The 26640-nt window shown below is 48.1% G+C and overlaps 1 protein-coding gene across 9 annotated transcripts in view; it reads right to left on the bottom strand.

Annotated features, from left to right (window-relative positions):
* The window catches only part of LOC135920499 (methylthioribose-1-phosphate isomerase), a 199286-nt gene that overhangs the window by 27200 nt on the left and 145446 nt on the right, over positions 1-26640 (bottom strand). For all 9 annotated transcript variants that reach the window (XM_070528979.1, XM_065454777.2, XM_065454776.2 and 6 more), the window contains 2 exons: positions 17094-17272; positions 15754-15987 (listed from right to left, as the gene is read on the bottom strand). In XM_070528979.1, coding sequence (XP_070385080.1) covers positions 15754-15987; positions 17094-17272 — 413 coding nt within the window. The remainder of the gene's footprint in view (positions 1-15753; positions 15988-17093; positions 17273-26640) is intronic.

Here is a 26640-nt window from a genome sequence, read left to right as displayed (position 1 = left end):
AGCTCCAACCTTCAGGAGTTATTGGCTGTGAGCAGAACAAAACAGAAGTTACGAACCGGACATCAAGCTAATATATTGCTCACCAGCACTTCCTTGTGACCAGCAAGAACTTGGCTACTTAGCATAGCATGTTACAGTATGCGCTACAAAGTGCTTTGTGAGCATTGTGTCGCGTTTCATTTAGAAGCTCTAGTTGCAGTAAATGTTTGGCAGTGCTGGTTTGTGTGTGTGACCCGAGAATTAGCTTAATTACTGCATTCAAATATGCTATAATAAAATCATCAAGAGACCTAACTATTGGTTTGTATGCTCTTGGAGTTAATCATACATAATCAAACAATGCAAAAATTTGTTTCAAATTTTCACCAAAAACAAGTTTATTTATAGTATTGTCAAAAAACACTGTTAACTTATATTGCAAGCATGTCTCATACATAACAGCCTCAATACAGACAAAGGAATTGAACCAAAGGATTTTAGTTGTACAGATATCAATATTTGTTCCATTGTATTTTACATCCCTTCAAGCCAAACCTTTTCTCCTGTGCATTCCGTGGTTTAAGAATACAGCCTGCACAACTTGCCATTCGCATACAACCCCTATATACTAGCTGTTCCGCAAAGTAAACTTTTGCCTTCCTCGCTTTAGGAGAACTTACGAAGAGCTATTTCATGCTTGTCCTCGTAGAATCAAGTTACCATGTTTACCGAACTAAACAGTGCTAGGAGCTATTATATTTTTCCACCTCAAACGAGGAAACAAACAGCTAACGGACAAGGCAAGTACACTGCCTTTGCAAATGACAGAGCTCCGCTGCATTTAGAAATTTGTAACTGCCTGTGATATAACTGTGAAGATGGTTTCCATTTTACATAGGATGTTAAATGTGCCAAAGCTCCATGGCAATACGGCCGCAATAGAGCAACAAGTGCGCCCCTTGTGACGGGCCCCCGACCCCAGCGGCAACCCATTTGTCCTCATTAGGTGGAGAAGCACTGAAGTACGCTTTTCACCCATCGGACGGCACACCTACCTCAGTAAAACAAGTTCTTGGGCAAGTTGGTCACTTATTGCAGGCATAACAGCAGTGCCAAAAAATACACACAATAGAAAGGAAAACTGACAGGCACTGACAATCGCTGCACTCACAACTGATTTTATTCCACGAGAAGAAGTTCTATAAAGAAGTTCCATAAAGGCTGCGTCGCACATGCGCGTTGGGAGACAAAGAATGCATGCCACCACAACACCCCACAAAGTACATCTTACCTTCTTGCTGAGAAAGGGTGACTTCTTTTCATGGAATAAAATCAGTGGTGAGTGCAGCGATTGTCCGTGTCTGTCAGTGTTCCTCTCTTTTGTGCGTGTTTTTTGGCACTGCTGTTGTGCCTGTCGAGCCACCATACCGCTGATAGCGCGAGTGCGGCTTTCCGTTGACACAGCACTGCCATCTTGGTATTGCAATAAACATAAATGATTCTGATGGTCACAACACTGTATTTCTCTATGCAGAAGTAAAAGCAACAAAAGTAAGCGCGATAAGGAAAACCCAGCTTCAGAATTTGTTACTGCAGTCACATGGGATGCAGGAAGTGCTCCTATTGGTTGACACAAATTTGAACCACTGGCACGCTTGTTTCATGCCCTTTTTGGCAGCTACGCATTTTGCATGTTCCAAGGCAAACATTTCAAGATCTGCCTCGTTATCTCAAGTTTCTTTCGTAGCCACATCTTAGCTGCTACATGGTGGTGATAGGGACATGATTTGCGCAAGATCAGGGAATCTGTTCGCTTTTTGCTTTGTTTTTTTGGTGGCGAAGCTACTTCGTATTGCGCACTAAAGAAGAGATAAGGTTACCCGTGGACACGAATGTACCAATGTAGTACTGTCACTGACGAGGAAAGAATGGGTCACATGTGACTGCCGGCTCCTGATAAAGTTAAAAGTTGTTTGAAAACGGCTGGCAAGTTGCATGATATTGCCCAAAGCAAAAGCTTTCTTTTTTTGCAGGGGAGATGTGCAGGAGTGGTGTCGCGACGGAGTGACATAGGTCGCCCTGACACCAGGAATGCAATGGACGTATTGTCGCAGCCACTATGCCGGCCTGACAAGAAGCTACCGATGAGTCAGGGCTTCCTCACCGGTGCTGCCAAGGATAGCATGGCGGCTTGAGTGTCTGTACTGTCATATTGAAGTGACAGTGAACAACCGCAGTGGCACAACGCAAGTCATGAAACTAAATGTTTACTAATTGAACCTGTGGCCAGCAAAAGAATTACGGTAACACTCAGCACGATGATAGCAACAAGCACACTTGTTGATCGCCGAAAATCTGATCTGTGGGTTAAGCACATTGGCGTTTATACAAGACTCGTCAAAGGTTCCAGTGTAATTGCTGGTTCTCGTGTGCCTTCCAGAAAGTACTACACAATTCGTGTCGCTGATTACACAAGTTTCGGCGACAACAAACACTGGATAGAACCAGCGATAACATTATAGAAACTTCCAATACAGAAAGGCGTGTCTTGCACTGACCGATAACATCACAGAGATTGGCTCATGAAAAACAGTCACCAAAAACAAACAATTTATGTGCATGTCAGCATTATCTGCCTTGGTGCGAAAGGCAGCTTGCAGCCAGAACTTCTGAAAAACTTGTATCATCCCAAAATTTGTATCATGCACGATTGTATCATTGAGATTCTACTGTAGATACTGTAAAGTGCTTGAAGTATCCTAGGAATGCTGACTGCATTAATAACAAAGCCTACCAGCACAGTCCCACAACCTGCCTCTTCACCATCACATGACCGCATGAGCCTTCTCAAGCAAGTCCACTATATTAATGAGGATAGCCCCAACATCACTACAGTCACTTCACACTTAAAATCAAGGTTCAAGTCTCAGCTTGCCTCTAAGCCTCAGCTTGCTTGTGGCTATGAATGCAAAGCCCTAATTAGCATCATTCTGCTCACTTCTAAGTAAACGGAGCATTGTCATAACATGGTTAGAAGAAAACAACATAAGTGTCCTTTTTCCAGCAGTTTAAAGAGGCTTAATGATCTGTCAGGGAAACAACTAGACAAAAATGGAAAAGAAGAGATGATCACAGGCACTGTCTATTAATTGAAGCTTTATTGCAAACAATTTAAAGAGGGTTATTTCCCAGATGCTTAAGAACCATTGAATGGCACTACAATTAAAGGCACATTTTTCTATATGCATGCTTTGAACCAATATTTTTCTTCTTGGTTAAATCTGCAAATGTTTGTTTGCATTTCTTTGTGGCAGCAACTCCATATACACAATTCCTGTTGATGTTTGTTGAACCATTTTTTTTTCATCATTTTATCCTATATTTAGGCTTCCTATAATAATGCCTCCTTGGCTCTGTAGGTACCACAATGAAATAAATATTTCTGGAATCTTTTATTACAGGAGTATATGAATCAAGATTTTTTGTCACCTAAAGATGTATCATTTATGTGGCAAAATTATACAAGCCTCCACAGAGATTTTGAAGCTTGAAGTTCAGGACACCTTAGAAATGCAACATGATTTAGTTTGTTTTTGTTTGTCGTTTTCCTTTTTGAATATTTTGCGCCTTATAACAAGAGAAACACCTTTCAAGTAATTCTGCTACTGCTATTTACCCCACAATAAACAGCAGCATTGATTACATGATGTTAAGGAAAGGAAGAAGCGTGCGTCTTTTTACGGATGGCTTTTGATGGCTGGGCCAACAAGTGTAGAGCAGCGATTAAAAAACTACCCTCTTCCTCGTCGTCTCTCAGGCCACCATCATAGTCCTATTCTTCACACATTACCGACTGTGACCTCACCCCCGTCGGAAAAAGCACCTTATTGGTGCGGCTCATCTGTCCGAGAAAGGTAAGGTTTGAGACGGCTGACGAGGATGATGTCAGAGAGAGGTGAAGGCACCGTGACATCCAGCGGAGACACTTCATATGTGACAGGGGTCACCTGGCGAAGGATGCAGTAAGGGCCATAGTATCGCGAGAGGAATTTCTCCGAAAGACCAACACGCCGGGTTGGATACCAGACTAGCACAAGAACACCTGGTTCGTAATGCACGTCGTCATGGCGCTGGTCGTAACGGCACTTCTGGTGTGTCTGTGAAGCAGAAAGGCGAATGCAGGCAATCTGGCGTGCTTGGGTCGCTGTGGTTATGACATCCCGAGTGTACTCTGTCGGCGAGTCGAGCGTGGTCAAGAGGAGTGTCTCGAAAGGCAAAGTTGGCTCACGGCCGAAGAGGAGATAGAAGGGGGAATAGCCTGCTGTGTTGTGGCGCGTGGAATTGTAGGCGAACGTGACAAATGGTAGAGCAATGTTCCAGTCGCAATGATCAGAGAAAACACACATTGCTAGCATGTCAGTTAATGTGCGGTTCAGGCTTTCGGTAAGACCGTTAGTTTGAGGATGGTAAGCGGTAGTAAGTTTGTGTTTAGTAGCACATGATCGAAGTAGGTCGTCTATGACTTTGGAAAGAAAGTATCTGCCACGATCGGTGAGAAGTTGGCTAGGTGCACCGTGGTGCAAGATAACGTCATGAAGCAATAAATCAGCGACGTCTGTAGCGCAGCTGGTCGGTAGGGCTCTAGTAATGGCATAGCGAGTTGCATCCGTAGTGACGGCAATCCACCTATTTCTGTCATTTGATATAGCGAATGGTCCAAGAAGATCAATGCCAACACGAAAAAAAGGGTCAGCCGGTATATCCAATGGCTGCAGCAGTCCGGCAGGAGGCACAGCCGGTCTTTTCCGGCGTTGACACGACTCACATGCGGCAACATAGCGCCGAACGGAGCGGTTGAGACGGGGCCAGAAAAACCGTCGCTGAATTCGGTCATAGGTCCGCGCAACGCCAAGATGTCCAGCGGTGGGAACGTCGTGCAGTTGCTGCAGTACAGTCTGTCGCAGATGAAACGGAATGACGGTTAGGAGCTCGGTACCGTCGGGGTGCATGTTGCAGCGATACAGGATGCCATTTTGTAGTACGAACATGTGAAGGGATGGGTCAGACGGATCAGAGAGGAGGCGTTCGATAATGGGGCGTAACGACTCATCGCGTTGTTGTTCAGCGCCAATGTCTTGCAAGGCAAAGAGCAAAAGAACGCAGATCGGTGCGACATCCACTAAGCCATCCGGTACATCGACAGGATGATGAGACAGGCAGTCGGCGTCCTGATGTAGACGACCTTACTTGTAGACCACAGTGTATGTCTATTCCTGCAGCCGTAGGGCCCAGCGACCGAGGCGTCCGGTGGGATCCTTGAGGGAGGAAAGCCAACAAAGGGCGTGGTGGTCGATTGTAACTGTAAATGGCCGACCATATATATAGAGTCTGAACTTGCCCACCGCCCAAATGAGGGCGAGACACTCGCGCTCAGTAATCGAATAATTGCGCTCTGCGAGAGAGAGGAGGCGGCTGGCGTAGGCGATGACGTGGTCGTGCCCACATTGGCGTTGAGCTAAAACTGCGCCGATGCCGTAGCTACTACCGTCAGTGCGGATTTCTGTTGGAGCGGAGGCGTCAAAATGGGCGAGAACAGGAGGTGTGGTGAGCAGCGTGATGAGCTGCGAGAAAGCAGACGCTTGTTCAGAGCCCCAACAGAAAGGAACGTCTTTCTTCAGGTCAGTCAGGGGACGGGCAACATGGGCGAAATTTTCCACATACCTGCGGAAGTACGAGCAAAGGCTAATAAAGCTGCGAACATCTTTGGCACAAGTTGGTGCAGGGAAATTCTGCACAGCATGAACTTTAGCGGGGTCGGGGCGAATGCCTGACGAATCGACCAGGTGTCCGAGCATGGTTATTTGGCGGTGACCGAAGTCGCACTTGGACGAGTTGAGCTGCAAACCAGCGGTGCGAAAAACAGAAAGAACAGATGAAAGTCTTACAAGATGAGTCGCAAAAGTTGAAGAGAACACGATGACGTCATCCAAGTAGCACAAACAGATGGACCATTTCAAACCACGCACGAGCATGTCCATCATCCGTTCAAAGGTTGCCGGGGCATTGCACAAGCCAAAAGACATTACCTGGAACTGATATAGGCCGTCTGGTGTGACGAATGCGGTCTTTCCACGGTCCATTTCATCCACGGCAATTTGCCAATGTCCAGAGCGAAGGTCTATAGATGAAAAATAAGTGGCACCGTGGAGACAATCCAGAGCATCGTCAATGTGGGAAAGTGGATATACATCTTTCTTGGTGATTGTGTTTAGATGACGATAGTCAACGCAGAATCGCCAGCTGTTATCCTTCTTTTTGACGAGAACAACAGGGGACGCCCACGGACTGGAAGAGTGTTCAATAATCCCTTTGGCAAGCATCTTGTCAACCTCGCTCTGGATAACGTGTCGCTCAGAAGGCGACACCCGGTATGGGCGTCGGCGAACAGGTGCTGCATCGCCGGTATTTATACGATGCTTCACGACCGTAGTTTGACACAAAGGGCAATTGTTCAGGTTGAAAATGTTGGAATAGGACTCGAGGAGGCAACGGAGCTCTGCGGCTTGTTGGGTCGAGAGGTCCGGTGCAATCATCTTTGTAAAGTCGTCGGTCGGGGCTGATGTGGACGGCGGAAAGTGAGCATTGGTCGAAGACGGCGCAACAGATAGAGCGGAAAAGTGGCACTCGTGCGTCGGTGACAACGTGGCAAGAGACATGCCTCGAGGAACTACTTGTGGGCACTGTCCGAAATGTAGGATGGGAAGACATGTCTGATTGTCCGCAACAGAAACGATGGTGTGTGGGAAGGAGACATTGTGAGAAAGCAGGACTGAAGTCGCGGGAGTAAGGACGTAGTCTCCGTCAGGTACAGGTGGGCAGGCTAAGACAGGGATGCAGGTTGCTGCAAGAGATGGCAGGCGTATAAAATCCGCGGAACAAAGCTGAGTTGGAGCTTGAGCAGAAAGGTCAACGGGAACAGGTAGGGGTAGGTCAAGTTGTACAACGCCGGCGGAACAGCCAATCAGAGCAGAATGAGTGGCCAGAAAGTCGAGTCCGAGGATCACATTGTGAGGGCAACGTTCGAGCACATTAAACGAAACGGACGTGTCGCGACCGGCGACACTGACACGAGCATACACATTCCATGCACAACCGGAGTTCCACCGTCGGCGACCTGGAGCAGTCGAGTCGGAGCAGGAGTCAGTACTTTCTTCAAGCGCGTTCGAAGCTCCGCACTCATAATGGAAATTTGGGCTCCAGTGTCGATGAGTGCTGTAACGGGCAAACCATCCACGCCCACGTCCAGAAGGTTCCGATTAGTAGGCGGGGTCAGCAGAGGAATTTCAGGCCGGTGCTCTAGAGCAGCGTCACCTCCAGGAGCTGCCCCAGTTAGTTTCCCGTCGGAGAGCGGTGACGGTAAGCTGGGGATGGAGAGCAACGCAGCTGGGGCGAACGGGAGCGGCGACTATGGGGTGATGGTGATCGGCTGGTCGCGGTGGCTCGGGCGTTGTCAGGTGCGGCTCCACCGAGGTTGTCAACCTCGGTGGAGAGGGATGGCCGGCGGGGATTCAGTGGGGAGCGGCGGTAGGCGGGAAAGCTTGGTCGAGAATGGGCTGGCCAGGAGCTTTGACAGTGGCGAGAGATGTGGCCCACACGTCCACAGTAAAAGCAGATGGGTCTATCATCATAAGTGCGCCATTCGGCCGGGTTGCGATAGCCCGGATATGGACCGTATCGGTTCCGGCGAACAGGGGCAGAGGCAGCAGACGAAGCAAGAGAGAGAAAGAGAGAAAACATTTATTTATCATGAGTTTGGGCGACTTCCTCGCAGGGTGGAGCCCTTAGCTCAGGGCCCCATTGGCTCGCGCCACTCCGCGTGCCTGCCGGATCAGCCGTCGCAGCTATTGCGGGTCTGAGCTGGTCAGCGCAGTCTCCCAGGAGGAAGGGGAAGGTGAAGGAATAAGGGAATAGCCCTGAGGGTGTGGGCACTCCCAGGTGCAATGATATACTGTGGGCTTTGCTCCACAATAGGGACAGTATGAGGGATATTGTGTGGGGTGGAAGAGGTGAAGATAAAAGAGGCAGGGAAATGACTTAATTTGAAGCTGTCGCCACGCGATGGCATCTTCTCGATTAAGGGAATTATGTGGTGGAGGGAAGTGTCTGCTGGTATCTCTGTAATATTGTAGAGTTTCAGTGTAGTTCAGTGGTTCTGTCGGTGCGTTGTCCGAGTTGGACAGCTCTTCCAATGGCGCCCGGTTAGCAAGCTCTCGGGCTACCGCATTAGCGCGTTCATTACCATGGAGAGAGGCGTGTCCAGGTGTCCAGACGATACGCACCCTGTGTAACGCTGAGGGGTGTAATGATGTAAGGATGCGGTGTGTGTAGGGTGTCTTCCTCCCTTGTGCCAGTCCTGCAGGTGGTCTGAGAATCAGTGACCACTGTGATAGGTCCATCCGGCGCCGGCATGGTTGAAGCGTGTATGATGGCTAGGGCAATAGCAGCCTCTTACGCCGTACCACTGTCCGCAGTGTTGAGCGTGGCCAAAGGTCTCAGAATGTCTGCATTATCTAGTACGACTAGACATAGGGCACGTTTTTGTGGGTAGCGGGCCACGTCGGTGTATAGGACTGGAGTGTTTGATTTGTCATCGCCAAATAGGCGAGCCAGGGCTTGTGCTCTTGCTTTTCGTCGACCTTTATAACGGTCAGGGTGCATATTCCGGGGAATTGGGGCCACGTGAATTTTGTTGCGAATGCTAAGCGGAAGGAGTTTGCGGTTTTCCTGTTGTGGTTTTCTTGGTATTTGGTATCCTAGCCGGGATAGAATGTGGCACCCTTGCATTGTTCGTTGCAGACGTTGCAATCGGCTGTTAAAATGACCTTCAACTAGTTCGCGGATGGTGTTGTGCACCCCGAGTCGTAGTAGGAGCTGCGTAGACGCATGTTGGGGTAGTCCCAGCACTGCCTTTAGTGCCGTACGGAGGAGGGTGTCCATCTGGTGCATCTCAGTCTGAGTCAGATTATGATAGGGGAGGTGGTAGGTTAATCGGCTAATTATGAGGGCTTGCACGATTCGGAGTACGTCTTTTTCTTTCAGTCCTTGTCGGCGGTTTGTAATGCGCTTTATCATGTGCGTTATTTGGGTAACTTGTTGGCGGAGCACGTGTAGGGTATGTGTGGCCTTCCCGTTGTGTTGTATGTGAAGTCCTAGTACACGTAGTCTGTCTACCCTTGGAATAACGTTGCCATTGAGATGCAATGTGATGGCTGGTGGAATATCGTCCTTGTTCCGTTTTTTTAATACAAGCAGGAGCTCCGACTTCTCGGCTGCGCATGTGAGTCCTCCGGCTGTCGCATACTCTTGAACTATATTTACAGCTTCCTGTAGTGCATCTTGAATGGCGCCGTCTGACCCTGTGGTCACCCAGATTGTAATATCATCGGCGTACAGGGCGTGCTGCACGTTCGGAAGTTTGTCGAGGAGTGGTGGTAGCTTTGCCATCACCACGTTGAACAGGGTAGGTGAGAGAACCGAACCCTGGGGAGTCCCTCTGCCGGAAAGTTTTATGATATCCGACCGAATATCACCTAGGCCGATTGTGGCTGTTCAGTCAGATAAAAAGGCTCGGACATAATCATAAATGCGCTTTCTGCATTGGGAGAATGCAAGGTTGTTTAGAATGAGGTCATGTGAGACGTTATCGAAGGCTCCTTTGAGGTCCAACGCCAGAATGGCTCTTGTTTGAGCTTTACTTGGAGCATCCACAACATCCTCCTTAAGTTGTAGGAGTATGTCCTGCGCAGACAGACCTGGTCAATAGCCGAATAAGGTATTGGGAAAGAATTGGTTCGCTTCGAGGTGAGGCTGGAGGCGATTTAGAACTACGTGCTCGAAGAGTTTGCCAATACACGAAGTCAAGGAAATGGGTCTGAGATTTTGGAGGGGCAGTGGTTTCCCGGGTTTTGGAATTAAGGTGATATCGGCGTGTCGCCATTCCTGTGGAAGCGTTCCGTTTTGCCAATTGTCGTTGTAGTATGCAGTGAGTTGTCGTATGGCCTGGTCGTCGAGGTTGCGTAGCAGTGCATAGTGAATGCCGTCTGCTCCGGGCGCCGTGTTTCGTCTTATGCCGTGTAGGGATGCTCTCACTTCTGTCTCTGTAATATCGCCGTCGAATTGGGTTTCTTCCTCGTGTGGATAGTCTTTGTACTCCGGTCGGTGGCCTGTAGCAATGTATCTTTGTTGCAGTGTTTGGAGGAGTGCGTCATCATTCATTTGTTCTTTGTGGATTATAGTGCGGACTGTGTTCGTTGTGTGCGTTCTTGTGTGCGTTGGGTCGAGTAGTGCTCTGAGGAGGGGCCACGTTTTGGAACTACTTAGTGTGCTATTAAGGCGGTCGCAGAGGTTGTGCCAATTGCTATTAGTGAGGCTGGTGGCATATTCTTCAGCTTCTGCTGTGATCCGGGCGATTCTTTGTTTCAGCCTATGGTTGTGCCTCTGCCTCTTCCATCGTTTGGTTGGGCCTCTTCGACGAGCATCCCAGAGATGGAGCAGATGTCTGTCCACATCCGGTGTCTCCGTTGTTGCAGTAATTTGCTTAGTAGCTGCTTTAAAATCTGCTTGTAGCTGTTGTGTCCACTCGCCTAGAGATGGCGGGTCGTGTTGTTCAGATTTGGTTCGGTTGTGCCGGAAAGTGTCCCAGTTCGTTATTTTAATTGAACGTTCTGGGGTGCGTATGGCCACTACTTGGACTTCTGTGGCCAGAATGCTGTGGTCACTGCCCAGATTCTCCATTAGGTTGTTCCAGGAGCATTGAGTCAACCCCTTGACCATTGTTAGGTCAAGGCAGGTATCCCTACTTACACTGTTACCCGTTCTAGTTGGTTTGTCAGGTTCTGTCAGCAGAGTGAATTGATGAAGGTTCATGGCGTGGGCTAGACGGCGGCCTTTTGGAGTATCTGTTTGGTACCCCCAGGCTGGGTGGGACGCATTGAAATCTCCCAGAATAATTAATTTTTTGGCTTGTTTACTGGTGGTCGAAAAAAGTTGTCCGAAGTCGTCTCGTCGCGATTTGGGTGCACTGTAGATATTAAGTAAAAACAAGCTGGTTTCATATCGATTCCTAGGTACAATATCTAAGAGCACATGCGGAATGTGGGAGCTGTCGAGCGTGTGCTCTATCACTGTGATTTGCTTGGACACAAGGGTGGCAGCTAGTGGTTGTTTGGTGGTGTCATGCTTGTCAGTGTATGTATTGTATCCAGTGAGTGTGGGAGTGCAATGTACTTCTTGAAGTGCTACAACGTCTGGTGGGTGAGGACGTGTGGCTAGGAACTGTGTGAGGGAACCCTTCTTCCTTCGGTATCCTCTACAATTCCATTGCCACACCCGGAAGGTGGTGGTAGTGCGCCCCTTAGGTTTGCTGGCCATGATTGGTTGATACCGCCTCGCTGGTGAGGGCATGTGTTGTTGTACGAGCCGGACAGGTATAAGGGTGTGACCTTCGTGGTTCTCTAGTGGCGTTAGTGTCATGTGGAAGTGAGTCGTTTTGAAGCCTGAAAGTTGAGCTAAAAGTTGCACTGATGAATTGTTTCATGTCAGTCATGGCTGGTTGTATGACCTGTTGTAGCATGTGCTTGACATCAGCCATGATCTCTTCCTTCATTTTTTGCATCTCCGCTCTTAAAACAGTTGCCATTTCCTCTATCATTTCGCACACTTCTTGTTTGGTACAGGAATTGTGAGGGAGTTTCTTAGGTGCGAGTGTGTGTGTCTGGGTTAGTGGAAGCGTCGCTGTGGGAGACAGTTTGTTTTGTTTGTTTGTTTGCTGTGCGGACGGAGGTGAAGGAAGGGAGGAGGAAAGAGGGGGAAACTGCGCTGATCAACTCAGCGCTGTCGCCTTCCTGGTGTGATGGTCTGGCGTTTTCGTCCACGCGGTCTGAGGTTGCTTCGGTGGCTGTTTCTGCTGCGTCAGGCTGCGGCTCCCAGATCGGCTTCGACCACGTGATTGCTTCTGGTCCTTGGACGGCCTGCAGACCCTGGACCTACTGCGACATCGGGACTGGCTGTGTCCCCGGGATCGGTAGCGAGGACGACCATGTGTTGCATCAGTAGTCGCAGGCGCCGCACTGTTGAATGTCGCTACCTTGCTGGACTTCTTGTCGTGATGGAGTTGTTGCTCCACCATTTTCTGCTGCTCTCGGAACACGTGGCTCTTGTTAAAGGGTTTGCGTTGCCTTACAGGACATCGAGAGTCAGTGGCGGGGTGCTCACCACCACAATCAAAACATTTCAGCGTGCAATCATGTCCTTCGGAGGGGTTGGAAGTTCCGCACGCAGCACACCGGGGTTTATCCGGGGTTGGGCAAACATCTGCTCGATGACCCGTGGAGAGGCACACGCTGCACAGCTGCTGTCGGGGTTTATGAATGTAGCACCGATATTCTGCTCCGTAATAGTAGATGTACCGAGGAACCAGAATGCCAGAGAACGTGATGATGGTGGTGGCCGCATTTCCCATCATTCTTGCATGCAGGACCTGAGCCATCGGTGATCGGATATTTGTCATCAGCGTTGTCGGGGTTGTGTTCTTTTCTATGCCAGAGATGACTCCTTTGCAGGAAGCATCCGGAGCAGCCACGTAGGCCTGAACCTCGTACTGCTTGTTTTCCAGGCATATAGACTTGATCAGCTGCAGTCTTGCCGCTAGTTCTTCATCCGGTGTGCTGACCACTGCGACGTTCTGCTCTCGGCGTATGCGGATGGTTAGCTGGTGGAGCGTGCTCTCATTTAATTGAGCCGCTGTGCCTATAGCTCTGGCTATAGAGTGCTGCGGCCACTCACCGAGATTCAGTCCATCTCTCGGTCAAAAGACCACTTTAAGGTTGTCGATCGGCAGCGGGGGCAGCTGCGAGTTCTTATTACGCAATGTTCGATGCAGGTGGTCCTGCTGTGTGGGTTCGGTGTTGGGTGGCAAGCTCGACGCAGCTTGGACCTGTTTCTTGCGCTTTCGAGCCACGAGAAACCAAGTCCCATCTTCGTTGTCTTGAGTCGGTTCTTCATCCATAGCGGCGGCTGGTGTGGTTTCATCCAATGCTGCAGCAGGCTGGGGGTCTCAGGGAGCCATCCTCACGGTAGCAGTGCAGTGGGCATGTGCGGAACGCGATGCTGTCGCGCTGTAATCGCGGCGCCTACGTTAGGCCTAGCGCTGCGGCCTGCTTGCCTCGAAATGTCCAAGGGCCGAGGTCTCACCGGATCTGGCAGATCTTGGTCTCAAAAGATTTCACCCGTGAAGATCCGTCGACTGGTGGTGGTAAGCACGTTGTAGAAACAAAAGATCAGCTGTGAGGTGTTCCAAGAGCCGGAGCTCATGCGGAGTTCGATCTTCACACGCGGTCTTCTTCTTCCTTTTTCAGACGAAGCAAAGTCAGGACGGCTGGCGGAGCAGATGGACGGAAGACCTACATTGGCAAGTTCTTGGCGAATGACCGACTGAATGAGTGACACAAGCGGCCTGGAATCGTCAAAGCACTGCGTCACAGGCGTGGCAAGAGACGCTGCTTCGATTTCTCGCCGAACGATACGTACGACGTTCTCGGAGGAGGTGGGTTCACGCGGTGGACAAATGTCTTCGCACGTCGATGAAACTGCGGTATTGGGTAGCCGCGTAAACTGTTGAACTATGCGGCGACTCTTCACGTCTTCAAAGCGGCGACATTCATTAATGATCTCATTGACCGTTGTTACATTCTTATAAACAAGCAGGTTAAACATGTCGTCTGCAATGCCTTTTAAGACGTGGCTGACCTTGTCTGCCTCTGTGATATTGTTATCTACTTTGCGGCAAAGAGCGAGGACGTCCTGGATATACGCCACGTAAGATTCAGTGGACGTCTGTACGCGGGTCCCAAGGTCCTTCTTTGCAGCACGTTGGCGGCCGACAGGCTTGCCGAACAAATCTCTAAGCTTCTGCTTGCACTGGTCCCAACTCGTAATCTCTTCTTCGTGTGTTTCGAACCAGACCCGTGCCATTTTCTTGAGGTAAAATATTATATTGGCCAGCATAAGCGTGTTGTCCCACCTGTTGTGTGCGCTGACCCGTTCGTAATTCTGCAACCTGTCATCGACGTCAATGTTGTCGATCCCGGAAAACACGCCAGAGTCGCGAGGCTGGGCCAGGATGACCGTCGGTGGCGACGACTGGGCCGTGGTTGGACTCTCTCCTTCAGATGACATGGTAGGTTACGTCCACTGCGGAGCTCCGTCTTGCGCAAGTGATTACCCCGCATGTCCACCAATGATGTTACAGAAAGGAAGAAGCATGCGTCTATTTACAGATGGCTTTGGTGGCTGGGCCAAGAAGCATAGAGCAGCGATAAAAAAACTACCCTCTTCCTCGTCGTCTCTCAGGCCACCATCATAGTCCTCTTCTTCACACATTACCGACTGCGACAATATTGACACGTGTACTTATCTTTATCGGGCGACCACGTTTCTGCCTAAAAAATGTTATCGCACAGCACGGGACGCCCCTGCATGTATCGAAGTTTATGGAATGTTGTTGATGCTTCTATCCGCTGTCTGTTGTCGCCGAACCTTGTGTTATCTGATCTCATCGCCTGACGCGAGTGGTGTAGAACTTTGTGGAAGGCGCGCGTGTCCCAACGGTTAGTCTGGAACATTCAACGACTGCTGTATAAAAGCCGACGCGCTTGACCCGCTGATCAGATTTTTCGAAGATCGCCGAGCGTGTTCGCCGCTATAGTTGTGCTATAAGTAAGTGTAGCCTGTTTTGTGGGCACAGGTTCGCCAAATAAAAGTTAGTTTTGTCGTTCACAGTATTGCTGCTGTGTTATTCAACGTCACCACCACGTGACAATAGGTTGCCTATTACACAGTCGCAAAGTCAGTGGGAGTACTGTGAGTGAAAGTTATGAAGACTATGTGTCTTCATTGTCATCATTGTTGTCACTGACTTTTCACTGCCTCGAAAACAAAGAATTAGATTAAGTGCTAGTGAATAGCATTCACCTTGCATATAAATCAATGAAATTTTAAGAGATGATAATGACGATGTATAAGGTGGTTTTGTAGCCAAGGGCCAGTAATAACCAAAGAGCGACAAAATTTTAAGAAGTCAAGGAGAGAACCTATTTTTAATGTCTTGAAGAATTGCCCGGTTGTGGTAAACCCACAAGGCCCTGCAATTATTGTGTTGGCGCATTTCTACAAGCACGCTTGCAGAAACTATTACCAGGTGTGTAGTATATTGCCGCTTTCAGATTGCATACTATTTCTAGGTTTTCCCTGCATACGTTTGTAAAAATTCACTGGCAGTCTATGACATCACAGGCTCAGACAAAAAAAAAAAGTGGTGGTTTTAAGCTTGCCAAGTCACTTTGCCAATCCATAATTTTTAACAACTATTATCAGCAAGCTATAATGCACTATCAGGTTTCACAGAGTGATGTGTCTCATGATATACCAACCACATGGCCAAGTTCCCACAAAACCAGCAAAGAATACTGCTATTTGCAGGTTGTGTACGTTCAGCTGAAAACTTGATTTGCTTCTGGCATACCACTGGTGTTTCCATAACTACTGTAGGTTCAAATTTTGCTGATTCAATACAACGGGAGTGAAAATTCTGTTTTCTTTTTGCCCGAATTCTTCAGAATGGACAAATTCCCTAAAAACTGCAGATTACCTCCCAATTACCTCGGTGTGTGACTATAGCTAAGCAAACTCATCTCAGCTGCATGTGCTTAGCCATACCGATCTTGTTGGCTGTGTCACCGTTGGCAGTGACGCGGTCCGCACCAACCACGACCGCATTGACCCTGCCCGTGGCCATTAGGGCAGCAGCCATGCTGTCACAGATGAGCGTGGCTGGAATGTGGTCGTGCAGCAGCTCAAAGGCCGTCAGCCGGGAGCCCTGGTTGTACGGGCGCGTCTCTGTGCAGTATGCGCGTTCCAGCCGACCACTCTCGTACAGCTGCCGCACAACACCTGCGCAAAGAGTTTTGCTATGTGCCAAACCCCGTGACTGCCAGAACCATGTGACCGCACTGTGAACACACACAATAATGCGCACGAAAATAAAAGTACAGGAAGCTGCTGACCAGCGGGAAGAGCTATGAGACAGAACAGCTTGAAAAAGCAACAGGCCCACATGTATCGTTACCAGCAGCACAGTTACATAATGGCATACCTTCTCAATGTAACAAACCCTTGACCACATTTTTAGCTGCACTGCACATTACCTGGCAGCATGGTTTATGTTGCTTTTGTTCTAGTGCAGTCATGTGAAGGAGAAACATGCTCAAGTGGAAATGACAGCAGCTTTCCAAGCGAATCCCAAAATAAAGCCAGAATTAGGGGGTCGGGACGGGTCCATTAATTTTGCCAAAGGGATACCATACGCACATGCAAGTATGCCAAGAGTTCTCCAAAGCTGAACCACACCAACTGCACCGCAACTGATGCCCACTAACAGGCCTGTGCCGCTGTACAAAGTGGGACAGAAGAGAGAAAAAAGAGAATGCTTGACTGGTGCCATGTGGAGAGCACAGTTATGTTCACTGCCACACTGGCAGTCTTTACTTAAGCTATGGCCATTCTTATGTACGGCAGATGGGATGATGCACAAACATACAATTGCAAGAACATAAGAGATCCTAATCTGGTGGAGTCCCCTTTGAATGTGTCCTGGCACTGCTGACAGTGCAGATGGACTACGCACTTTGGCGGTCACATAATTTTGTTCATCCACAAAAATGAAGACGTGTTCAACTATATACACATTCCCGATATTAGAGCAACATACCACACGTGTCAGCCACCCTTCATAGCCGACTAAACCGATTTGTCTTTGCTAGCATGTGGCATGGTTGCCATGAGTTTCAAAGAAGCAAGTGTTACAGTTTATCTTTGTGATTTTCTGGCGTCCTGTTTTCCTTTAATTGTTAATCAGCACTTGTATGTGCTCCCTATGAATATACGATGCAAGTTTTGTTTTTATTTGCAAAGCTGAAAATAACTGCCTCGATTGCTCTTTTAAGCAGGAAAACAGTAAGAAATTGGAACATGTGCTTGTAGAAACAAACATGCCTTACCAAGTGCAGTTCCGTAGCCTGCTGTGGCCAAACTGCCTGTGTTGCAGTGAGTGAGGATGCCAAGCTTGCCGACATTTGGTGCTTGGCAGTTTGCCACCATGTGTTCGGCCCCATGTTGGCCAATGGCACGATTTGCAGCCACATCAACAGCCAGCATGCCTTCTGCCTCGGCGCAGATGCTGCACAGTGACAAAGCTTTTGTCTTTGGAGAATTAATAAATAATTGCTTGGCAAATAAACAAGCACAACATATTGTTGTCATGTCAACATCTTGTACTTGTTGTACATGCGAAGAGCACTGATCAAGAGAATCAAAGATAAAGGAGGACAGTCTTTAATGCCAGGCTCTGAGTGCTTTAACTATGCACTTTAATATGCCAGTAGTGCCTTCAGATGCACTACACACACAGTATTTGTCACATATCCAAAGTAATCATCGTCCCATTTCCCAACTTAAGCATGTCAGTGCGCACGAATCATCACAGATAACACACATGCAACAGTGAGATGTGAGCAACTTAGACAGGTATCGCTTCCTGTGCACCTTAATTGTGCACAGCTGTGCTAAGTGCTCACAATGCCTTAAACAATTTTAACTGTAAAATGACCTTGTAGTTCGTAAAGACCGTCGGGCACCAGGACAGTGGTTTTTGTTAGGATTCCTGTCATTTTCTTCTATCTGCCAACATCCACTTCATGTGGCCATTGATGAAAATAATGTGCATGGCACAGTGTATCTAGTGGATTGCCTGGGCATGGTAACAGGATGAACACTTTGTGTTTTTGTCACTGGTTTTAACTTGCAGGAGTCATTGCAGAAGTGTAAGCTGCTGCCCTTTTTCTTAAGGCCATGCCCAAGCCTCTTCGAAGGCTGTCACAATAAAGCGTTTTCTTTATCTGCTTTTGTATTTCTTTCAATTCCTTCGGAGCCATGTGGTAGGGTTTCGTCTGACAGGTCTTCCAGTCTCTTTAGTGATTATTTGATGCTTGGTCAAAGGTATTTGCTAGACTGGGGCTTGTTTTTCTTTTATTCATTTTTTTTTTGCTCAAGACGAGTATCTATTTTCTTACCCGTTTTAATTTGTGGGCGCCAGCTGTGGGCACTAAGTGCGGTCAGCCATGGTGCCCGATATGTACGACACTGCGCAACGCAACACACGCAAATCCTCGACACCGTGAGCCACGTTGATGCACTGGTCATGGCGCAATCTACACCGCAAGCACTGGCCCTCGTAACCATGCTATTATGGCCCGACCTTCTTGTGATTCGTTTGTAAGTGCTTACTAACAAGATACTATCCACCAGGAGTGCCCATGAATTTGTGAACTTGTTTTTCATGGTGAAACCGTAAAACCTCGAATTAATGAAATTTGCTATTTAACAAAGCTTTTGCTGCGAGTACAACTTCGTTATATTGAGGTTAGACTGCATTAATTAATTTATTTATTCATATAACCTAAAGGCCCACTCATTCATCCTGCATGGTTTTTGACACACACGTATGGCGTCCATCTTATGTCTGATATTTCATATTCATATTCGACACCACTGGTTGTTGAGAGGTGCTGCCATCTCTATGGAAAAGCCCAAAGTCATCTGAAATAGTGTTTCCATTCACGGGGCACTCTGTTTGGCTTGTTGAACGCCGAGCCGAGTTGAACGCGAGGGCGTCATCTGCTACCTTCAAGGCATGCACAGACGAGATGCTACAGCTTTTTACGGACGCTGCTCTCGTGTTTCCAGTAGCCTAGATATAGCCCAGCATGGCTGAAGTTCAGATATCAACAGGTGTTTTTTCTTTTTTTGGCTTTGGTTGTAGTTGCCCTTTCAGTTGCTTCTCGTGTGTTCTTGTACACTAGGATATGCATAGCCGTGATTTCGGTATGGCCACGCACTGTGCCTTTTCTCACGGAAACTGCCCAAGCATTTCCTCTTCCGACTCACTTCTCATTCGCTTCTTCTTCCGAAGAAATGTGTTTCTAGGACAACAAATTGATAGCCATAAACACTGCTAAACGTTTTTTTTTTTTTTTTAAATCTCTTACTGTATAGTGTATATGCATACATACTATTGGTGGATGTAAAGAGTTTCGAGACAAGATATTGCTTGCAACAAAATTTTGCTGTATTCATGAGTTTTAAATCATTTCTTGCTACTGGAAACTGCAATAAAAACAGTAATTCACCACGAGGGCACGGTTCTTGCGAAAAAATTCGACCCTCCAAAGGTTAAACATGCATGTTGCTTAGGCAGTCGACAAACTTTCCCTACAGATTTAGGCAAACCTAATTACGGTGAAACCTCATTTCATATCATCTCATTTATTATGCCGCAAATTCCCCAGATGGGGTATTACATGAGGGATCGGTTTTAATTACAGTGAAAGTATGATTCCTGTCCCGCCTTGAATATGTACTTGGCGCGAACACGGCATAACTATGCACTAAACGGTAGTATGCACTAACCGCCATGTGCAAATTTGTGTCTCCTGATGTGCACCAATGCTACATAAAAAGAAATAACTGCGATGCTACTGTAACTTCTGGCCTAAACACGGCTAAAATATAGCTAAAATATAGCCAAAACGTAAGCACGCCATCTGTCATGAGTCACCGGCAAGACCTGTATGATAATGTGAAAACGATGAAGACGCCGTTCAACAAAACAGAGAAGGAACCCGCAGGCGAGAAACACGTGAAACACGTGAAGCGCGTGAAGCACGAGAGAAAAAGAAGAAATTAAGAAAAAGGAGACGTAGGCGGAGATGAGCGGGCATTGCTGACGTGGGAAAAGCAAGACAGTGACGGGAAGCAGCAGCCGTAACCGGTTGCTGTCCCGTGCCATGAAGGCAAACGCCTGGCCACGTAAGCGGCACAACGGCCAACTGGCCCAGACTGCGTCCTGTGCCATGCAGGTCCCCGCAAAAGACCACAACCTCATCGCTCTCGTCGGAGGTCAACGGCCATGCTGCGTTGGAACCACGCAGGCCACGCTGGGCCACAGTCCAACACGAGTGGCAACGTTGAAAACGTTCATTTGCTTGTGACGTCGCGTTGGTTAGTCGAGCGGAGGAACAATATGTACATGTAGTTGAGGGCTTTTTCGATTCATGGGTATAGCTAGTTTTTGGAGTGTCTCGTGCATGTATAGTGTTTATAGTGTGTTAGGGTAGTTTGCTGTGTTTTTTTTTCTTTCGTGACTTCTTTTTTTGAATAAATGTTCTTTAACATATTTGAATTGTGTCTCTGTCCATTTCTGGAGCGCTGAAATTCGTGACAATTGGCAAGCCTGCCAGGAATGATTTTTCCTGCCCCGTCATGAATTTTTCCTGATCTGGAAATGGGTTTGGATTTTTTGAAGAATGAAGCCCTGAAATTTATTGGAGAACAGAGAAAAATCTTCCAAAAAAAACACGAGGCTGAACGTGGGGAAACACACTGAAGTGCATGGTAGGGAGAAGGAAATTTTAGAACTCAAGCAGAGATTGGCACAAGTAACAGAGTGTCACCGCGATGACGAGAGTTTGGCATCAGTGTTCTCCAGCTCGCAGTCTCTAAAAGACAACAAAATCTGTCCGCGTAAGCTAATGACACCAATCGATGAAAACTGTGATGACTTGGATGCATACTTGCGCCAGTTTGAAAGGATAGCCCTCGGACAAGGCTGGGACTGGAGCGAACGGGCCACAGCCCTAAGTCTTTGACTGGTGGTCGAGGCATTGAATGTCTTTGGGAGGATGACCACCTCTGACTCCCTAGTGCGAAGGTTTAGAAGGCACTACTACAAAGATTCAAATTTACAGCAGAAGGTTTTCGCAAGCAATTCCAAAACTGCAAGCCGGAAGACACAGACACGGGAAAGCAATTAGCATGCAGCCTGAAAAATTATTTTGACCGTTGGGGTGAAAATGGCCGTTGTTGCGAAGACTTAGGGGAGGTTCGTGATTGCATGTTTAGCGAGCAATGCTTAGCTTGCTGTAGCCATAATCTGGGTGTCTTCCTAAAAGAGAGAAAGTTGGATTCACTCAAAGATTTAGCTGAACACATTGATCAATTTTTGGAGGCACAGGGGCTTAGATACTGTAAAGAACGGCGGGTTGCGCAACAAGATTGTCACCTTGCCACCCGATTACGACAAGGGGTGCAAGACGCGCACCTCCCGCTCTCCGCCGCTGCAGCTGCGAGGCGTTCAAAGAAGCGACCTTTGCGCTGGAATCCGCCGCCTTCCTCCAGCCCGCTTCGACATTGTGACAAGACGAGTTTGGTGTGTGGACAATGATTCCAGAGTTCCTCAACGCGGCGCTGATTTGACACGCCTGAAGAAGCTACCGCGGGAACGTCTTATTTTTGCGCTCTCACGGTTCCGCATGTTGCCAAACAACGAGCGTCCCTCGAGCGGCGTCGATTTTCCGGAACGGCACCACCTTCAACGCCGTCGCTTGGGCTTCGGAATGTGTGTGCCTTTGTGTCTGTAAACTGGTCTTCAGAGCAGCTGCGAGTTGGTGATGTGTAAACGAACAGCCGCCGCGTCGTAGGACCAGCGGATCGAGTGTATAAAAACTGTGGTTGTGCGATTGTTGGACACACTTCTCTTGAGCAGTCATGTTAGACTGGTTCACTTCTCTCATGCAGTCCTGTTGGACTAATACTATTTTTCTCAAACAGTCATGTTAGACTGAGTTAATTTTCTGTAAATAAACCCCTTTTTCCTCGTTCTCGATGAGAAGCAGTTCTTCACTTCATCAACGATCTCAGCGTAAATAAGTTGGACGACGGCATGGGCCAGCTACCTTCGAATTCATGCCGTACTCCAATCTTGGCAAAGGACCACGGACGAAGGGATTGAGCCCCCAATCCTGACAACTGGCTGACAGCGGTGAGATGGACTTTGCGACATGGTGCTGTATCTGTGGTGAGTGCTTGGTTTTTGCTTTGACTCTCTAGGCTTCATTTTGTGGTTGTTCTGTTTAGAACAGTAGGGAAGCTAGATTGTTGTGTGTTAGCTAGGTTGTGTTTTCCTAGCTAGATTTAGAGAGCAGAATCAAGGCAGTAAAGCAGCAGTCATGGAGTTAAGGACACTGCTGAGAGACGAGTTGTTGATTGTTGGTGAGGAACTGGGCCTAGATGTACGCAAGGAAATGCTCAAATCGGAATTATTGGAGCTAATTTCCAATCAGGCCAGTGAGCAAGATATTGAAATGGGATTGGAACTTCTCAAAAAGAGAGAGAAACGGGAAAAAGAAAGAGAAGAACGAGACAGAGAAAAACGAGAGAGAGAGGAACGCGATAAAGATCGCGAGATAACAAAAATGCAACTTGAACTTGAAAACAGACGTTTGGAGTTGTCTCAAGGAAGTGAAGGAGCTCTGGGTCGATCAAGTGAGGCAGAATCGTACCGCATGGACAGGCTATTAAAGCCATATGAGGTCGGGACCGACATAGGCTTGTTCCTAAGCAATTTTGAAAGGACTTGCGAAAAGATGAACTTCGGTCCGAGTACATGGCCACAGCGGTTGCTGTCTATGTTGCCGTGTGAGGCGGCGGAAGTAATCGCCAGATTGAGTGTGCAGGATGCATATGATTATGCGAAAGTTAAGGCTAGTCTCCTGAAGAAATACCGCCTTTCAGCCGAAGCTTTTCGGCAAAGGTTTAGGAGCACAGGCAAGAAAGATAGCGAGGGCTATCCGGAGTTTGCATATAGCTTAAAGGCCAACCTAGTCGAGTGGCTTAAAAGCGCGGAAGCGTACGACAGCAGAGACATGATCATTGAATGCATGTGTCTAGAGCAGTTTTACAAAACCATTCCCCAAGCTGTGAAACTGTGGGTGCAAGATAGAGGTAATGTAAACACTGTGGAAAGGGCGGCTGAATTAGCCGAAGAGTACGCAACCCGTAGAAAGTTGAACGCCGAGGAGGGAAACTGGGACGGTCGAAATGGACCGCGGAAGCCATTTCCGTTCAAAAAGGGTGCGCAAGCTAGACGATCCGAGCCTGTAGACATGGCGGAAAAGCCCGCAGAAAAGAGCGAGGAGAAAGTTAACGGAGAAACCGCACAAAAAGAACAGAAAAGAAAATTCGAATCTGTCAGACCAATTCGCTGTTACAAATGCCACAAACTGGGACATATAGCTGTAAACTGCGAGAAGCCAAGCGTAGTTTTTTCCTACGTGGAGGAAAAGGATGAGAATATGGAACTTTTAAGTCCATATCTCCACGACCTGCAAGTTAATGGAAAACCATGCCGAGTGCTAAGAGACAGTGCCGCCACGCTGGACATTGTCCATCCGTCTTACGTGATGGTAGAGGACTTCACCGGAGAAGTAGCATGGATAAAACAGGTTGTAGAAGAACACAGCGTATGTCTGCCCATGGCCAAAGTCAAAATCAGTGGACCATTCGGGGAGCTAGAGACTGAGGCTGCAGTTTCCAAATTTTTGTCACTGCAGTATCCCTACATCTTTTCGAATCGTTCGAATCAGTTACTGCGTGACAGAGGGCTCAAACTAGGAGAGGGCATAGTACAGGCATTGACCAGAGGCCAAGCTCGTAAGATCGCGGCGCTTTCGGCTGAAAATGCTCAAGCTCCTCCAGCTGAAGCAGAAAAGGGGATAGCTTCAATCCCCGAATCCGAGCTAGGCCCGAGGGACAAAAGAACAGTTGAGGAGAGCCTGCCAGTTGACCAGCTCAATGAGAGCGTAGCACTAGAGTGTCAGAGTTCTAGCCTGCAGGAAGACCATGCAGACGCGCTCCCAAGCGAGACAGGGTCGTTATTATCACCGGCCTCAAAGAACTTTGATCAACTCTTACGCGTGGATAGAGAGTCACTGGCAGCTGAGCAAAAGAATGATGAGAGCTTAGCTAAATTACGTGACACAGCTAAAGAAGGCATTGCTAGGCGCAACGTAACGATACATGAGAAAGGAGGATTGTTGTATCGGCATTACAGAGATCGCAAGGGTAGGATTTTAGATCAGTTAGTCATACCTACTAAGTATAGGGAGGACCTTTTGAGTCTTTGTCATGGAAATGGGTGGTCCGGCCACCTAGGCATAAACAAATCAAAGGAAAGATTGCTTATGGAATACTACTGGCCTGGCTGTTTCAAAGATGTAGAAAACTTTGTAAGATCATGCGACGCCTGCCAGCGTTCTGGTAAACCAGGAGAGACTTGGAAAGCTCCACTGAAGGTAGTGCCCTTAATAACAGAGCCTTTCAGACGGCTTGTAATAGACACGGTAGGGCCTCTTCCGAAAACAAAATCAGGCTACAGGTACTTGTTTACCATGCTGTGTCCGGCTACCAAGTTTCCAGAAGCAATCCCTTTGAAAGAGCTCAGCTCCACTGAAGTAGTAGACGCGCTTTTGACAGTGTTTGCACGAGTTGGGTTTCCAGCCGAAATTCAGGCAGATCAAGGGTCAGTATTCACGAGCGCACTGACTTCCACATTCTTGCAAAAGTGCGGGGTAAAGTTAATACACAGTTCTGTCTATCACCCTCAGTCAAACAGTGTAGAGAGGTGGCATTCGGTGCTTAAGCGAGTTTTGCGTGCGCTCTGTTACGAGCACAAGGAGGACTGGGAGAACTGTCTGCCGGCAACTTTGTTTGCTTTGCGAACGGTTCCACATGAAGCGACAGGGTTCTCACCAGCAGAACTAGTGTATGGGAGGACACTCCGTTCTCCACTGAGAATGTTAAGAGAGATGTGGGAGGAAAGAGGGGAGAGTCCAACCGTGGTTGAATACGTGCTAAATTTACTAGAACGGCTAAGCGCAACCCAAGAACTAGTCGGAAAGAACATGGCACTAGCTCAAAAGAACGCCAAATTCTATTACGACAGGAATGCGAGGCTTCGTACGTTTAACGCCGGAGACCAGGTAATGATCCTCAAACCTTCAAGAAAGAACAAGCTTGAAGTTCACTGGGACGGGCCCGTTAAAGTGTTGCACAAACTTTCAGAAACTAACTATGCTTTGAGAATGCCCGGTCGCAGGAAGGAAGTGAGGATATATCACTGTAATTTGATGAAGCCGTATGTAGAGCGGAGCGGAGTCGTTAACTATACTGTCAAAGAGCCGGATGGCATTGGTACCAAGTTTAAGGAGGATAGGGCAACCTCCAACTCTGAAATCGGCCTAGAAGAAGTAGTAGAACACTCGGTAAGCTCGCATGCTCTAAGACCCGAGCAGCTAGATGAGCTAAAAGGGGTGTTAGGGGAATATCTCGACAGATTCAGCGATCGGCCGGGTAGAACCGAACTGATAACGCATGAAATTGAGCTGACCTCTGCCGAACCAGTAAGATCAAAACCTTACAGGGTGTCTCCAAGACAGAGAGAGATTATGGAGGCAGAGATACAGCGCATGCTAGAGTTGGGAGTTATTGAGCCCGCTGAGAGTGACTACACGTCACCGCTAATACTCGTAGAAACCCCTAACAAGGACCCTCGTCCGTGTGTTGACTACAGGAAGTTAAATGCGATCACTAGGGATCAGCTGTACCCGATACCCAACATTGAGGAACGAATTGAAAGAGTTAGCGCTGCTAAATACATTTCAACTATAGATCTCGTGCGGGGGTACTGGCAAGTTCCCCTTTCCGAAAGTGCCAGCCGCTATGCCGCATTCATCTCGCCTGTAGGCACTTTTCGCCCTCTCGCACTCAGCTTCGGGCTGAAGAACGCGCCGTTTAGCTTCTCTAAGTTAATGGATATTGTCCTAAAGGACTTGCAGGAGTTCGCCTTACCTTATCTTGATGATGTGGCCATTTTTTCGGACAGCTGGGAACAACACGTATCGCACCTCAAACAGGTGTTCTCACGGTTGAGGGAAGCCGGCTTAACGATGAAAGCGGAAAAGTGTAGGTTTGGTTGTTCGCAGGTTACTTATCTGGGCCATGTTGTTGGTCAGGGCATGAGACGGCCGGCTGAGCTGAAAATAGCTACGATTGGAGATTTTTCTCAGCCGCGCACGAAAACGGACGTTCGTTCATTTTTGGGACTTGTGGGGTACTATGAACGGTACATTCCGAATTACTCGCAATTGGCAAGTCCATTAACAGACGCCCTCCGAAAGGGAGCACCGAGTAACGTACACTGGGATAAGGACAAAGAGAACGCTTTCCAAAGTTTGAAGACGCTATTGGTTTCTCGCCCTGTGCTTCACGCGCCAGACTACACCAAGGAATTCATAGTTCAATGCGACGCAAGCGACAGAGGTATGGGCGTGGTACTTAGTCAAGTCGGCGACGATAACGAGGAGCATCCTATCCTCTACGCCAGCCGTAAACTAAATGTAAGAGAGGAAGCCTACAGCGCTTCAGAGAAGGAATGCGCTTGTTTGGTTTGGGCCGCCCAGAAGTTGTCGTGTTACTTGTACGGAGCGAAGTTCATCTTCGAGACCGACCATTGTCCTCTGACGTGGCTCAATCAAATGTCACACAAAAACGGCCGCTTGCTCCGATGGAGCCTCACTCTCCAAGAGTACAACTTCTCCGTTAGATATAAGAAGGGAAAGTTGCATAGCAATGCGGATGGTTTGAGCAGGCTAA

This window comes from Dermacentor albipictus, unplaced genomic scaffold (assembly GCF_038994185.2).
Source record: "Dermacentor albipictus isolate Rhodes 1998 colony unplaced genomic scaffold, USDA_Dalb.pri_finalv2 scaffold_16, whole genome shotgun sequence".
Classification (NCBI taxonomy): domain Eukaryota; kingdom Metazoa; phylum Arthropoda; class Arachnida; order Ixodida; family Ixodidae; genus Dermacentor; species Dermacentor albipictus.
The sequence above is the reverse complement of the archived record's forward strand: the minus strand, read 5'-3'. Positions and strand labels throughout refer to the sequence as shown.